This window comes from Carcharodon carcharias, chromosome 8 (genome assembly GCF_017639515.1).
Source record: "Carcharodon carcharias isolate sCarCar2 chromosome 8, sCarCar2.pri, whole genome shotgun sequence".
Lineage (NCBI taxonomy): Eukaryota > Metazoa > Chordata > Chondrichthyes > Lamniformes > Lamnidae > Carcharodon > Carcharodon carcharias.
In genome coordinates, this window is record NC_054474.1 from 14,259,808 (window position 1) to 14,275,589 (window position 15,782).

At 46.1% G+C, this 15,782-nt stretch overlaps 1 protein-coding gene across 1 annotated transcript in view; it reads left to right on the top strand.

The window, feature by feature from the left end:
* The window catches only part of LOC121281275 (arylsulfatase I-like), a 38,643-nt gene extending 23,262 nt beyond the window's left edge, over positions 1-15,381 (top strand). The window contains exons 2-3 of the mRNA XM_041194135.1: positions 6,355-7,926; positions 14,208-15,381. Coding sequence (XP_041050069.1) covers positions 6,355-7,750 — 1,396 coding nt within the window. The 3' untranslated portion in view covers positions 7,751-7,926; positions 14,208-15,381. The remainder of the gene's footprint in view (positions 1-6,354; positions 7,927-14,207) is intronic.
* Positions 15,382-15,782: the final 401 nt, after the last annotated feature.

The window sequence follows — 15,782 nt, forward strand, 5'->3', positions numbered from 1 at the left end:
CAATTAGCAGTCACCTGGCGGGAAAGCAGCCAGTTAGCATTGAAGGAGGTGGGGTGGGGTGGGGAGGGGTGGTGTATAGGCCATGCAGGAGAGAGGGATTTTGCCATGGACAGGAAGTCAGTCACGGCCATCGATTTAAAGGCCCCTCCCCCCGCCCCCTCAGTCTCCCTTTACTTATGTCAGGCCCAAAACAGCGAACAAATAAAGTCAGGAAACACACAGCCACTGCCACCTTCACCGGCAGGGTCTGCTGCAGCACGTAGCCCTGGTTCCATTGGAAGGCTGTGTGCCGACTCCTCAGGCCCGGCATAAGGTGCTCCCCCCCCACCCCCGCCTGATATCTGAAAAATGGGACAGACGACAAGAAAATTGCACATGATCGGCCCTTGGACAACCACTGTCGCTTATTATAAAAGCAAACAAAACTGCGGATGCTGGAAATCCAAAACAAAAACAAAAACAAAAACACCTGGAAAAACTCAGCAGGTCTGCAGAGAGGAACATAGTTAACGTTTCGAGTCTGTATGACTCTTCAACAGAACTAAGTAAAAATAGAAGAGAGGTGAAATATAAGCTGGTTTAAGGGGGAGGGGGTGGGACAAGAAGAGCTGCATAGAGGGCCAGGGATAGGTGGAGATAACCAAAAGATGTCACAGACAAAAGGACGAAGAGGTGTTGAAGGTGGTGATATTATCTAAGGAATGTGCTAATTGAGGGTAGAAAACAAGATGAGCAAGGTACAGATAGCCCTAGTGAGGGTGGGGTGAAGGGATCGAAAAAGGCTAAAAGGTAGAGATAAAACAATGGATTGAAATACATTTAAAAATAATGGAAGTAAGTGGGAAAAGAAAAATCTATATAAATTATTGGGAAAAAAAGCGGGGGGGGGCGGAATCGGGAAGGGGCTGGGGATGGAGGAGGGAGTTCATGATCTAAAATTGTTGAACTCAATATTCAGTCCGGAAGGCTGTAAAGTGCCTAGTCAGAAGATGAGGTGCTGTTCCTCCAGTTTGTGTTGAGCTTCACTGGAACAATGCAGCAGGCCAAGGACGGACATGTGGGCATGAAAGCAGGGTGGTGTGCTGAAATGGCAAGCGACAGGGAGGTCTGGGTCATGCTTGCGGAGAGACCGAAGCTGTTCTGCAAAGCAGTCACCCAGTCTGAGTTTGGTCTCTCCAATGTAGAGGAAACCGCATTAGAAGCAGCGAATGCAGTAGACTAAGTTGAGGGAAATGCAAGTGAAATGCTGCTTCACTTGAAAGGAGTGTTTGGGCCCTTGGACGGGGAGGAGAGAGGAAGTAAAGGGGCAGTAAAGTATAAGCTGTTGCTTATTAATTGCTTATTTCAAAATGGTGGGCGGGCTTCTGAATCCCGCACCCATTCGCCTTCCGCATTATCAAAAGACGTTATTATGTCATATTGTTGATCCGGCATCATCGTGCCGCATTTTACCTGGTGCGCGGGGGTGGTGGGGCTCGGGGGGATGGGGAATGTGGCAGTTCGCTTGATTTGCAGCAGTAAAAGCTAGACCCATGCTTCTGTATCCCATGGAGCACCTCGGAATATAGGAAGCTGGAGTAACCCCTAGAACTTGTTCCCGGGCTCAGTGACTGATTTTTAACGCAACTCCATAAACCCACTTTTGCCTCACATCAACAACAACAACAGCTTATATTTATATAGCACCTTTAAGGTAATGAAACATCCCAAGGTGCTCCACTGGAACATGATAAAACAAAACATGACCACCAAGCCACATAAGTAGTCATCAGATCAGATTACCAAAAGCTTGGGCAAGAGTGTCTTGGAGGAAGAAAGCAGGGCGTAGAGAGGCGGAGATGTGTGGAGAGGGAATTCCAGAGCTTTGGGCCTAGGCATTGGAAGACATGGCCACCAATGGTGGAGGGGTTAAATTCGGGAATGTTCATGAGATCAGAAGTAGACGAACGCAGATATCTCGGAGAGCTGCGGGGGCTGGAGGAGATTAGAGAGATGGAGGGGGACAAGGACACGGAGAGATTTGAAAACAAGGTATGAGAATCTTAAAATCGAGAGATTGCTTGACTGGGAGCCAGGGTGGGTCAGCAAGCACAGGGGCTGATGGGTGAATCAGATTGTTGCACTCTTAGTTACACAGGCAGCAGCATTTTGGATGACCTCAATTTACAGAGGGTCGAACGTGGAAGGCCAGCCAGAAGTGCATTAGAATGGTCAAATCCAGAGGTAATAAAGGCATAGATTCGGGTTTCAGTAGCAGAAGAGTTAAGATGGGGCAAGGCTGGGCAATGTTACGTGGGGAGAGGTCAGCAGTCTTAGTGACAGCTCGTAATGCCTTTAGTTCACACAAAATCTATCAGTCTCCGATTTAAAATTGCCATTTACCTAGCATCAGCTGCTCAAGAGAGTTTCAAACTTCGATCACCTCTTGCGTTTCGAACTGTTTTTCAGTTTCACTCCTGAAAGGCCTGACTCAAGGTTTTCTATCATTTCAGCGTATATTTCTGTAGCCTGAAGTTTCCTGTTCCCATTCAGATGCTTATCTAAATAGCCAAAGAAGGAGAATTACCATTTTGCAGAATAACACGCGTGAACGTTCCTGCTTTTTTCAAACCACTCACTTTTCTCAATGTCGCCAATGTTGATTAAAATAAGGCTCCAATAAAAATTTTTCATATCCTTCAAGGCTTGAATATCTCCCAACGTTCTGTCAAAATAAACTGGTTGAGGGGGGAACAAGTAACAGAGTCTGCAGAAGTGAAGCGAGTTCTTGATCAGAGCAAAGCATTTGGAGCGCCTACTATTAAATATTTCAAACTTAACTCTTCAGGAACTGTTTATGTTTCAAGGCGAGTTGGTGAGCAAAACGCAAAGGGACTTTGTACTCTTGTTTGCCTTCATAATGCAAACTGTACACTCTTGAAGCCCACAGTTATTTTGAGAAAGGAGTATTTTTTCTCATTCATCCACAGGATGTGTGGGCATCACTGACAAGATCAGCATTTATTGACCACCCCTAATTGCCCTTTACGGGCTGCTAGTGGACCACCTTCCTCAGTACCAATGAGTGGCTTGCTAGGCCATTTCAGAGGGCAAGTATTTCTATTATTTTTAAATGTATTTCCATTCATTGTTTTATCTCCACCTTTTAGCTCATTTTGATCCCTTCCCCCTACCCCACCTCCACTAGGGCTATCAGCCACTTGCTCGTCCTGCTTTCTACCCTTAATGTCACCATTAGCGCATTCCTTAGCTAATATCACCACTGTCAACACTTCTTTGTCCTTCTGTCTATGATATCTTTGGCAGTCTCTTCTTTGCCTCCACCTATCACTGGCCCTCTATCCAGCTCTACCTGTCCCACCCCCCTCAACCAGCTTATATTTCACCTCATTTCTATTTTTCCTTAGTTCTGATGAAGAGTCATACGGACTCGAAACGTTAACTGTCTTCCTCTCCGCAGATGCTGTCAGACCTGCTGAGTTTTTCCAGCTATTTTAGTTTGTGTTTGTAATAGTTAACTACATTGCTGAGGCTCTGGACTGTATAGTCCCAGACCAGCTAAGGACATCTTAGTGAACCAGATGGGTTTTTATGACAATCCGGTAGTTTCATGGCTGACAATCACTTTGTTTATTTAAATTCTATTTTTTTTTTTAATTAGCTGAATTTAAGTTGCCCAGCTGCATTGTGGGATTATGAACTTGAGGCTCCAGGTTATTCAACTGGGCCTCTCATTACTAGTCTGGCAGTTTAGGGGGAGATGGCGGTGCATTGGTAATGTTGCTAAACCATTACTGTAGACAACCAGGCTAATGTTCTGTGGACATGGGTTCAATTCCCACCATGGCACCTGGTAGAATTTAAATTCAATTAATAAAATCTGGAATTGAAAGCAATAATGGTGGCCATGAAACTACTATTGATTGTTGCAAAAACCCATCTGGTTCACTAATGCCCTTTAGAGAAGGAAATCTGCCATCCTTACCTGGTCTGGCTTACAAGTGACTCCAGACCCACAGCAATGTGGTTGACTCCTAACTGCCCTCTGAAATGGCCCAGCATACCATTCAGTTCAAGGGCAATTAGGGATGGGGGCAACAAACATAGAAAATAGAAGCAAGAGTAGGTCATTTGGCCCTTTGAGCCTGCTTCGTTGATCCTTGACCTCAACACCAAACTCCCGCTCTCTCCCCATACCCCTTGATGCCTTCCGAGTCCAGAAATCTATCCATTTCCTTCTTAAGTATAGTCAGTAACTTGGCCTCCACAGCCCTCTGTGGTAGAGAATGCCACAGGTTCTTTGCCTTCTGAGTGAAGAAGTTTCTCCTCATCTCAGTCCTAAATGGCCTACTCCGTCCCCCGATACTGTTACCCCTTGTTCTCGACCTCTCTCCCCCCCTCCAAAACCCCAGCCAGAGGAAATATCATCCCTGCATCCAGTCTGTCCAGCCCTGTCAGAATGTTATACGTTTCAATGAGATTCCCTCTCATTCTTCTAAACTCCAGTGAATACAGGCCTAGTCAGCCCAATCTCTCCTCATATGACAATCCTGCCAAGCCAGGCCTAGCAAATGCTGGCCATGCCAGCGATGCCCACATTCCATGAAAGAATAAACAAAAATTTAAGTTAAGCTACTGTATCCGGGTCCCTCGCTGACTGCAACTGAAATTAGGATGTGAACCAGGTGCAATGCACTTTTTAAAAATCTGAGTTAGTCTTTGAGCAACTGAAGAGAGCTCTATGAGTAAGGATATTGAGGCATAAAAGATGCCAAAGAAGATCTTACAAGGATGATACCAAAACTGGGAGGTTACACCTATCAGGAAAGACTAAACAGATTTGGAACAGGGTCTTGTCTCTGGAGAGGAGATAACTGAGGGATGATCTGATAGAGAACATTATATTTCTGATGGTTTTTGATAGGGTGGACGTAGAGAAGATTTTTCCACTTGTGTAGGAGACCAAAATTAGGAGTCACAAATATGAGATCCAATAGGGAATTCAGGAGTAACATCTTTGTCTAGGGAGTTGTGAGAATGTGGAACTCATTACCACAAGGAGTAGTCGAGGAGAATAGCATTTAAGGGGAAGTTGGATAAACATCTGAAAGTATTGTTTTTTAGTCTTTGAAAGTTATTTGAGAGTTATCGCTATCTAATCAGGATCGACTACAATCAGTATGGTGGGATGTTGAGTTTAAGATGGAATATAATACACTCATTCTACAAAACACGAATAGCTCCTTCTTTCTTTTACTACTTCTCTTCCCGCCCCAAGCCTCCTCATCTTCTCGAACCTCTCAGGAGTGTTTGATCGGAGTCCTCCTTCAGAGTTCCTCTCCACCGCCTAAACGCACTGAGCTCTTCCGAAGTCGCTTACCTTATAATGAAAGCAAAATAGTGCGGATGCTGGGAATCTGAAATTAAAAACAGGGAATGCTGGTAATACTCAACCGGCACTGGCAGCATCTTTGGGGAAAGAAACAGAGTTAATCTTTCGAGTCGAATATGGCTCTTCTTCAGAGCTGAGTCTAGCTCAGCCTGATTCTCTGCACATTAGGCAAGGGAACTTTGTTATCCTCATTTGCTCTCAAACTCTGCAGAAAAGCCTCTTGAAGTCCAGAGTTAGTTTGAGAAAATAATCTTTTCTTTTGCACATCGACAGGGTGTGGGCATCACTGGTAAGACCAGCGTTTGTTAATTTCTAAGATGAAGAAGAGAGGAATAGAAGGATATGCCGATGGGATGAGCTGAAGAGGGAGGGCGCACTTGTGTGGGGCATAAAAATCAGCATGGACCAGTGGAGCCGAATGGCCTGGTTCTGTAAATGGTTAAGGTGGTGGATGGGGTGCCGATCAAGCAGGTTAGTCTGGCCTGGGTGGTGTCAAATGTCCAAAATGTCTCCATAACCAACTGTTACCACAAAAACCATTTCCTGTGACAGAAATGTTGGCAACCAGACTGCACAGATTCAGGAAGATTGGCAAAAGGACCAGAGGTAACATGAAGGTGAATTTATTTGTACAATGAGTAGTTAGTATTTGTAATATACTGCCTGACAAGATGGCAGAAGCAAACTCAATAGTGGCTTTTAAAATGGAAATTGATTAATAGTTGAAGGGAAAGAAATTGCAGGGTTATGGAGAAAGAGCAGGGAGTGGGACTGGTTGAATAGCTCTTTGAAACAGCTGGCACTGATGCAATGGGCTGAATGGCCTCCTGCTACACAAGAACATTGTATCAATCTATAATTGCCAAGTGATTTGTTGTATGTTCTGTGTTGTGGCAAGGCACTGTATGAAATCATTCCTTTACTCTTGGTTCAGTAATGGATTATTTTTGACTTTTCTCCAGGTACCAGATACACACGGGTCTCCAACACTCCATTATTCGGCCAAGGCAGCCCAACTGCTTGCCGCTCGATCAGGTAACCTTGCCCCAGAAGTTACAAGAAGCTGGCTACTCCACACACATGATTGGAAAGTGGCACCTGGGGTTCTACAAGAAGGAGTGCCTGCCCACCAGGAGAGGCTTTGACACATTCTTTGGCACGCTGACTGGCAGCACAGACTACTATACCTACGACAACTGTGACGGCCCGGGGGTCTGTGGCTTTGACCTTCATGATGGAGAGAACGTGGCTTGGGAGTACATTGGAAAATACTCCACCTCCCTCTACGCCCAGAAAGTGACCAAGATCCTGGCCTCGCGCAGCCCCAAGGAGCCTGTGTTCATCTATGTGGCCTTCCAGGCTGTACACACTCCCCTGCAATCTCCGAAAGAGTACATCTATCAGTACAGGTCCTTCGGAAATGTGGCTCGGAGGAAGTACGCAGCCATGGTCAGCTGCATGGATGAAGCCATCAAGAATATCACCTTGGCCCTCAAGAAATATGGCTATTACAACAACACCATCCTAATCTTCTCGACTGATAATGGGGGGCAGCCCTTCTGGGGGGGTAACAACTGGCCTCTCCGGGGCCGCAAGGGCACCTATTGGGAAGGTGGCATCAGAGGCATTGGGTTTGTCCACAGCCCTTTGATCAAGAAGAAGGGACGGGTGAGCAAATCACTCATGCACATCACGGATTGGTACCCCACCCTCGTGTCACTGGCACGAGGCAACATCACGGAGAGCCCTCCACTCGACGGGTACAACCTGTGGTCAACTATCAGCGAAGGCAAGAAGTCCCCCCGGACCGAGATCCTGCACAACATTGACCCCTTGCACAGCCACGCCAAGGTTGGCTCTTGGAAAGAGGGGCACAACCTCTGGAACACTGCCATCCAAGCCGCTATCAGGCTGGGCGATTGGAAACTACTGACCGGGGACCCAGGGTACAGCGACTGGATCCCGCCACAGACACTGCCCACTCTCCCAGGCAGCTGGTGGAACCTGGAGAGGCAGCGGGCAGGCCACCGGAGGTCAGTGTGGCTCTTCAACATCACGGCGGACCCTTACGAGCGCGAGGAGGTCTCTGGCAAGCACCCCAGGGTGGTCAAGAGGCTGCTGGCCAGGTTGGCTTATTACGACAGCACCTCCATCCCAGTGCGGTACCCAGCCGATGACCCCCGCGCTAACCCGGAACTCAACGGGGGGGCCTGGGTACCCTGGGCAAGTGAAGACGATGACGACCAACATGAGAAGGGGACAGTGAGACGCAAGAGCAAGAAAAAGTCTTGCAAGATCTGCAAGCTGAAATCGTTCTTTAAGAAACTGAACACAAGGATAATGTCCAACAGGATATAGTACATGAGGAGAAATAACAGAAAACGGGTTACTCATTGACTCAAACTGAAAGAGTTACCAACTGTGTATACATGTGTGTGTAAGATAGACATTTAACTCACCGTTTTGGAGGGCTGTAAGTAAAGGCCGCGTTCTTGTGACTCACTTTGGTTGCTGACCACGTGGCTCACTCTGGGGTATGTACCTCCCTGCTCCAGTCAAGTCCAGATTCTCCTACCTTGCTTCTTCCCCACTTCCCCCTCTCAGGCCCAGTACCAGGGCTAAAAGGGTTGATTTATCAGGACAGGTTGCATAGTCTAGGTTTGTATTACCTGGAGTACAGAAGGTGGATAGATGATCTAGTTGAGGTGTTTCAAATGTTTGAAAGACTTGATGGGGCAGATAGAAATAGAGAGTCCAGAACAAGGAAATATAACTTTAAAAGGATAGCTAAGCTGTTGAGGGGTGATGTCAGGAAGAACTTCTTCACACAGTGGGGAGTGGAAATCTGGAACTCTCTCCCTCACAGAACTGTTGAGTTTGGAGGGGTGCCAATTGAGAGTTTCAAAAACTGAGACAAACAGTTTTTTGTTGGCTAAGGAGATAAGGGATTCAGAAAAAAGGTAGGTAGATTGAGTTAAGATACAGATGGGCCATGATCTAACTGAATGGCAGAACAGGCTTAAGGGGCTGAATGACCTCCTCCAGCTCCTGTGGTCCTCTTTATCAGGCAACCTTCTTTTTCTCTCTCTCTCTCTCTCTCTCTGGCTCCCAGTCTCCCTTGAGTCATTCAAGGAGAACCAGGTTGTGCCCTGGGTTAACTAGTGGTTTTCACTCTAGGATCATGTCCGAGCGGCAGAAAGTCTCTTCTGACGACTGGCTGAGTTCATAAACCATCAACATCTGAAATCAAAACAGAAAATGCTGGAAAAAAATGTCAGCAGGTTAGGCAGCATCTGTGGAGAGAGAAACAGTTAATGGCGCAGGTTTTCACCCCCAGGTCGGGTGCGCAGAGGTCTGGGAAAACAACCTTTAAAAGTGTCTGCTTCAGGTTGGTTTTTTAGTCGGGGGTGTTGGACGGGGTTGGGGGGTGGGGTGCGGTGTCGGTGGGCTGCAATAGGAGTCGGGGCATGCAACCCTGCAACGAGTGCAGAGGTTGCCGGGTGGGGAGGCAAGCTGGGCGGAATGCCTGCCTCTGTGCATCTGCACTGTGTTTAAATAAATAAAAGAAAAGATTAAAACAAAAAAAAACATTCCTCCAGCCCTCACACCCCTCAGCATCCACCCACCCCCCCCCACACAAACTCCCTATCCATGCTAACTCATGTCAACCCATGCTCCCCATCCATCACCCTTTGCCCTTACCCTCTCAATGCCAACTCACCTTTGACACTTGCTTGACAGCTGGACAGTTCTATTACAGTTAGACAGTTCATTAACAGCTGGAAATGTCCAGTGCGTTTGTGCGTAAAAAGTGCATAATCATGTTTAATTTTAACAATCCCAAAGAGTGCATTACCTCTCCCAAAAGGTGCCGTACCTCTCCAAAAGGTGTCCTGGGACCCCATCCAAAGGTGTACCTTACCTCTCCAAAGGGGTACCCTGGAAATCCAAATGAATTACATATGAACGTATGAATTAGGAGCAGGAGTAGGTCATTCAGCCCCTCGAGCCAAAAAGACCATGGCTGATCTGATTGTGACCTCAACTCCACATTCTGCCTACCCCTGATAACCTTTGACTCTCTTGTTAGTCAAGAACCTCTGCCTTAAAAATATTCATTGACTCTGCCTCCATCGCTTTCTGGGGAAGAGAGTTCCAAAGACTCATGACCTTCAGAGAAAAAATTTCTTCTCTTCTCCATCTTAATGGGGAGACCTCTTATTTTTAAACTGTGCCCCTAGTTACAGTCTCTCCCACACGGGGAAACATCTTTCAGCATCCGCCCTGTCAAGTCCCCTCAGGATCTTATATGTTTCAATAAGATCACCTAAGGTTAATTAATCTGTTTTGTTACAAATGCTACATTCATTCAGACAAGACCCTTTAGCTCTGTCTTTTTACTTTTATTGTAACCTCTAGCCTTATCTGCTGGTGCACTCGTAGGTTTATACACTCTGTTCCTTCCTGCCACACCCTGATCATCATTTCTCTTATTTCTACCTTGCTCTCTTGCCTTGTCTTCTCTATTTAATTTATCACATCTTCCCACACTTGATCCCACTATTTAGTTTAAGGTCCTCTCTACCGCCCTAGTTATATGACTTGCCAGAGCACTCATCTCAGCGTGCTTCAGGTGAAGACCACCATCCTAGTGGTCCAGCTCCCAATTTCCCCAGTACTGGTGCCAGTGCCCCATAAATCGAAAACCATTTCTCCTACAACAATCTTTGAGCCACATCTTTAACTCTCTAATCTTATTTTCCCAATGCCAATTTGCTTGTGGCTCAGGTAGCAATCCGGAGATTACGACCTCTAATTTAGCCTCTAGCTGCTCATACTCCCTCAGCAGAACCTCTTCCCTAGTTCTACCCATGTTGTTGATAGCTACGTGGACCACAACCATTGGATCCGCCCCTTCCCATTGGAAATTCCTCTCCAGTCCAAAACAAATGCCCTGAATCCTGGCACCAGACAGGCAACACCACCGTCTGGACTCTCACTCTTGGCTGCAGGGAGCTGCGTCTATCCCCCTGACTATATGGTCCTCACCTATCACTGCACTCCCATTAACTCCCCCCACTTCAATGGCTTCCTGTACCATGATGTCATGGTCAGTTTCCTCACTCACCTCGCAGCCACCATTTTTATTAATACAGGCCACAAGAACTTGGAACCTGTTGGACAATTGCAAAGGTTGAGGTTCCTACACTTCTACCTTCTGGGTCTCCATACCTGCAACACACGCAGTCACACCTTCCTGTCTCTGACCAAATCAGAAATCCCTATCCTAAGGGGCGTGACTGCTTACTGGCACAAAGTGTCCAGGTAACTTTCCCCCTCCCTGATGCACCACAGCGTCTGCAGCTTGGCCTCCAGCTCAATGGCTCTGAGCTGAAGCTCCACAAGCGGCATACACTTACTGCAGACGTGTTTGTCCTGTATCACCCTGGTGTCCAGAAACTCCCACATTCTGCAATCACAACACCACCTGCACTGCCATTTTCATTTTTGTGAATTAATTTATTCTTAATTAATAAACACTGCTACTCCCTATAACCTTTACTACTGCTAGTAAACCTTACTACAACTAATGAAACCTTAAAATTACTAATAAATTACATGGGTTTTGAAATTAAACAAGCAAAATATTAACAAATCAATCACTTACCTGTTTTCCTGTGATGTCACATTTTGATTTCTCTCAGGATATGCACACTCTAATCTGCAGCCACAGACTGGACAGCTCTTACTGTCTCCAGGTCCTCTTTTCACCCATGTTTCTAGATGCTGCTGATTACCTCCAGGTCCCTTTTTTGCCTGCTCTTCAATTTTCTTCTTAATTCCACCCACCAGCTGCTATGGTGGAATTTGAACCTTGTCCGCAGAGAATTAGTTTGGTCTCTGAATCATCAGCCTAGTGACATAACCACTATGCCACCATCTCCCCTCCCCTGAAAGACTAATTGTTTATCGATATCAATCTTGTCTTCCAGAAGATTCCATGTGTGGATGCCCCTTTTAACTAAAGGATATAGAATCTTCACTCACCCGTCTCAGTCAGTTCCTAGTGAAATGTCCAATCATAGCAGTGTGCTCTACTTGGTAATCTCACTGAAACAGGCTGTACAATGCTTGAGAATGCTCTGTATTTAACCCCTGCCTTGGGAGTGTTTGATGGAGAGAGTGTAGAGGGAGCTTTACTCTGTATCTAACCCCGTGCTGTACCTGTCCTGGGAGTGTTTGATGGGGACAGTGCAGACGGAGCTTTACTCTGTATCTAACCCCGTGCTGTACCTGCCCTGGGAGTGTTTGATGGGGACAGTGTAGAGGGAGCTTTACTCTGTATCTAACCCCGTGCTGTACCTGTCCTGGGAGTGTTTGACGGGAACAGTGCAGAGTGAGCTTTACTCTGTATCTAACCCCGTGCTGTACCTGTCCTGGGAGTGTTTGACGGGAACAGTGCAGAGTGAGCTTTACTCTGTATCTAACCCCGTGCTGTACCTGCCCTGGGAGTGTTTGATGGGGACAGTGTAGAGGGAGCTTTACTCTGTATCTAACCCCGTGCTGTACTTGTCCTGGGAGTGTTTGATGGGGACAGTGTAGACGGAGCTTTACTCTGTATCTAACCCCGTGCTGTACCTGTCCTGGGAGTGTTTGATGGGGACAGTGTCGAGGGAGCTTTACTCTGTATCTAACCCCGTGCTGTACCTGCCCTGGGAGTGTTTGATGGGGACATTGTAGAGGGAGCTTTACTCTGTATCTAACCCCGTGCTGTACCTGTCCTGGGAGTGTTTGATGGGGATGTTGTAGAGGGCGCTTTACTCTGTATCTAACCCCGTGCTATACCTGTCCTGGGAGTGTTTGGTGGGGACAGTGTGGAAGGAGCTTTACTTTCTATCGATGTTATACACTGCGAATATTTGTCGGTGACGTGGCATGAACATTCCTCACCTTGTTGAGCACAAAAGAATGTTAAAAGGCTCCTGTCACATGCCAGATAAATAAAGTGCTGCTATCAATATTTGACATCAAAACAGCAATTTAACTTTATCTCATTTTCTGAATGGCATACTTTTGTACTGAAAGACATTTTAATGAGATCGATTAAGTCAAATACATTTAAGCTAAAAGTAGCTGAAACACGAGCGATGGAGCAATAGAAGGATACCCTGATTGGGGTTAGATGAAGAAGAGTTGGAGGAAATTCGTGTGGAATATTAACACCAGTGTGAACCAGTTTGGTTGATTGGCCTGTTTCTGTGCTGTAGACTGGATGTAATTCTATATAATTATGATCTGCGACAGTGTAGAAAAAAGTCAGGCTTTTGTTTGGTTTGATTTTGCTTCTTTGGGTTTGGCTGGGTTTGGCTTGGCTGTGTTTGGTTTGGCTGGGTTTGACTTGGCTTGGCTTAGCTGGGTTTGGTTTGGCTTGGCTGGGTTTGGTTTGGCTTGGCTTGGCTGGGTTTGATTTGGTTTGGCTTGGCTGGGTTTGGTTTTGCTTCTTATGGTTTGGCTTGGCTTGGCTGGGTTTGGTTTGCCTTGGCTTGGCTGAGTTTAATTTGGCTTGGCTTGGCTGGATTTGGATTGGCTTGATTAGGTTTAGATTGGTTTGGCTTGGCTTGGCTTGGCTTGGCTTGGCTGGCTTTGGTTTGCCTTGGCCTGGCTGGGTTTGATTTGGTTTGGCTTGGCTGGGTTTGGTTTGGTTTGGCTTGGCTGGGTTTGATTTGGTTTGGCTTGGCTTGGCTGGGTTTGGTTTACCTTGGTTTGGCTGGGTTTGATTTGGCTTGGCTAGGTTTGATTTGGCTTGACTGGGTTTGGCTTGGTTTGGCTGTCTTTAGTTCAGCTGAGTTTGGTTTGGTGGTTCAAATTTCTGATTCATGTGAATGGGGTTTGTCCTCATTCTATCTCAAAATCTGGTGAATTTCACGCACAATTCAGTGAACATTTCATTTTTACTGAGATAAAAACATAAAAATTGCTTGAGAAGCAATAAACAGGGATTCATTAAGGAATGGGCTGAATGTACACCAACTAGACTTAACTAGTAGCATTGTAGCAACTTCAAGAACAACAGCTGACTGCCTTTATATAGCCACTTTAATGTAGTAAAATGTCCCAAGGTGCTTCACACATTGGTAATTAGACAAAACAAATTGACAGCAACCCAAAGAAGGAGAATGGGACAGATGACCAAAGACTAGGTCAAAGAGAGAGATTTTCAGGAGCATCTCAAAAGAAGAGAGAGAGAGGAGGAGAGGTTTAGGGAGGGGATTCCTGAACTTATTTTCCAGGCGGCTGAAGGCCCGGACACCAATGGTGGGTTGAAGAGAGTGGAACATGCACAAGGGGCCAGAGGAATGTAAAGATCCCAGGGGGGTTGCAGGGTTGGAGGAGGCGGAACACAAGGATGAGAACCTAAAGCCCAGGCATTGTTGGACTGGAGATAATGTAGCAGAGGGTTGAGGGCTAAATGGGGTGTGGTGAGTTAGGATACAGATGTTGGATCAGGATATTGTGGGTTTGAGCCCCACTCCAGGTATTGAGCATAAAATCTAGCAAGCCAAGGCAGGACCCAGGAAGTGCAATGTTGAAGATGCCATCTTTCAGGCGAGACATTAAACCAAAGCTTCCATCTGTTCAGGTGGATGTTCAGGATCTCCTGACAGGAGTGGTAGAGGAGCAGGGGAGTTCCCCTGGTGGCCTGACCAACCAGCAAATCAAAAATGATTCTTTAATGCTTCATATCATTGGGATGTTGTTGCTGTAAAATAGGTGCCATATTTACTTATCTAACAGCGAGTTCTGTACTCCATAGCCGCATTTTCCTGCTCTGCACCTGAGTGTGACTCCAGCCCCACTGCAACACGGTTCACTCTCAGCTGTCCTCTGAAGGGGCTTCGCAAACCATTCAGCTGGAGCAACCACTACCAGCGATTCCAGATGGAGACCCACCACTACCTTCTCAGAGGAACCAGGGATGGGCATTAAATACCAGCCTCGCCAGCGTAGGCGGTTTTACTTCTTAAGTTCAAAGACCGAGAATTATGATTGACATTATCCAACTCTATTGAGAATTTTAAACAAAACAGTTTCAATTAAATCACGCGGTTACCCCTCTGGTGGTCAATCTGCAGTGACTGTAGGTTGCTTAGGAGTGAGCTTTGATGAGATTTTCCTGCTTGGTTCACTGATACTCTTCCCGTCGATGTGCATCTTTTTTTGTGCTGCCATGTGGGAGTTTTCAGGCTTTACATAGAATAAGTTTGTGAAAGAGCTCATTCACAATCCTCTTCTGGATGCTGATTGGTTAGTTGCATGCATGATTGGCTGTTGGCTGCTTGGTTAACAGATTCCCAAGTTGTCTTCGCTGATTTCAACCAGTTTGCTGCGATTAACAGTTCTGCTCAATTCAAATTGCCCTATTCAATTCTCACCAGTATCACTGCAATCAACAGGTATCAAGATAACTAGCAAGTATCGCACCCATCCGTTTTCCAGATCACCAACACTGCGCATATGCTGTTCTAGTGTTTTACTCCCTTACGTGACAGAGTAAGCAGTAGCTAGGACCCAAGATTGCTCTGAATTCATAGCCGGTCCATTAACCCTTTCTTTAGACTCGCGACATCCGCATCCCAAGAATGAATAGAATTAAAAACCAGGAGACTTGTTTTAACTTGGAGTGGAGTGAAATGGCCGTTCATCCAGCTGACACTATTTATATGAGGCAGTGTTTAGCTTGTCAGCTAAAGTAGTTGGATTTAAAGGGCCAACAACCCTCTGTGCAACTTAATTATTACTTTGAGACATCAAAGTAAATCCCAAAGTTCCATTAGAATGTGTCCATGAGGCTTTTTGGTACTTTGGAATTTCTGGGAAATGAATGAAGAGTTAGCCAATTATATTTAAGAGAAGTTTTTGATGATGTTTATTGACTATTGTCATCCAATGTGATTAACTATGTAAAATAAACTGAACCAATGAGAAGAGTGGGATAGCTTATCCTTATCCTTTCAACCAACGAGTTATTTTCTCTATGATTTGTCTTTCTTCCCACCTTTTTTCTCCCAGATGAGTGCAGCTACATTATTTAAGAAGCTCGGCACTATCCAGAACAGAGAAATCTGGTTGATCAACAGTCCTGCTCCTGGACTCAGTCACTCATCCCTCTATTGCTGCCTCACTGTGACTGCAGTGTCTACCAGCTACAGGATTCACCTGAGCAACTCCTGAAGGCTCTTTGACAGCACCTCCCAAACCCCTAACTATTGGAGTCGGATTTTGCGCTCCCTGCTGATGGGTTTGTAAACTGGACAGCTCAATAAATCCAGCGGGCAGCCTGCCCGCTTCCTACCCATCCACCCCTGCCGCCCCACCACAATTTTACCAG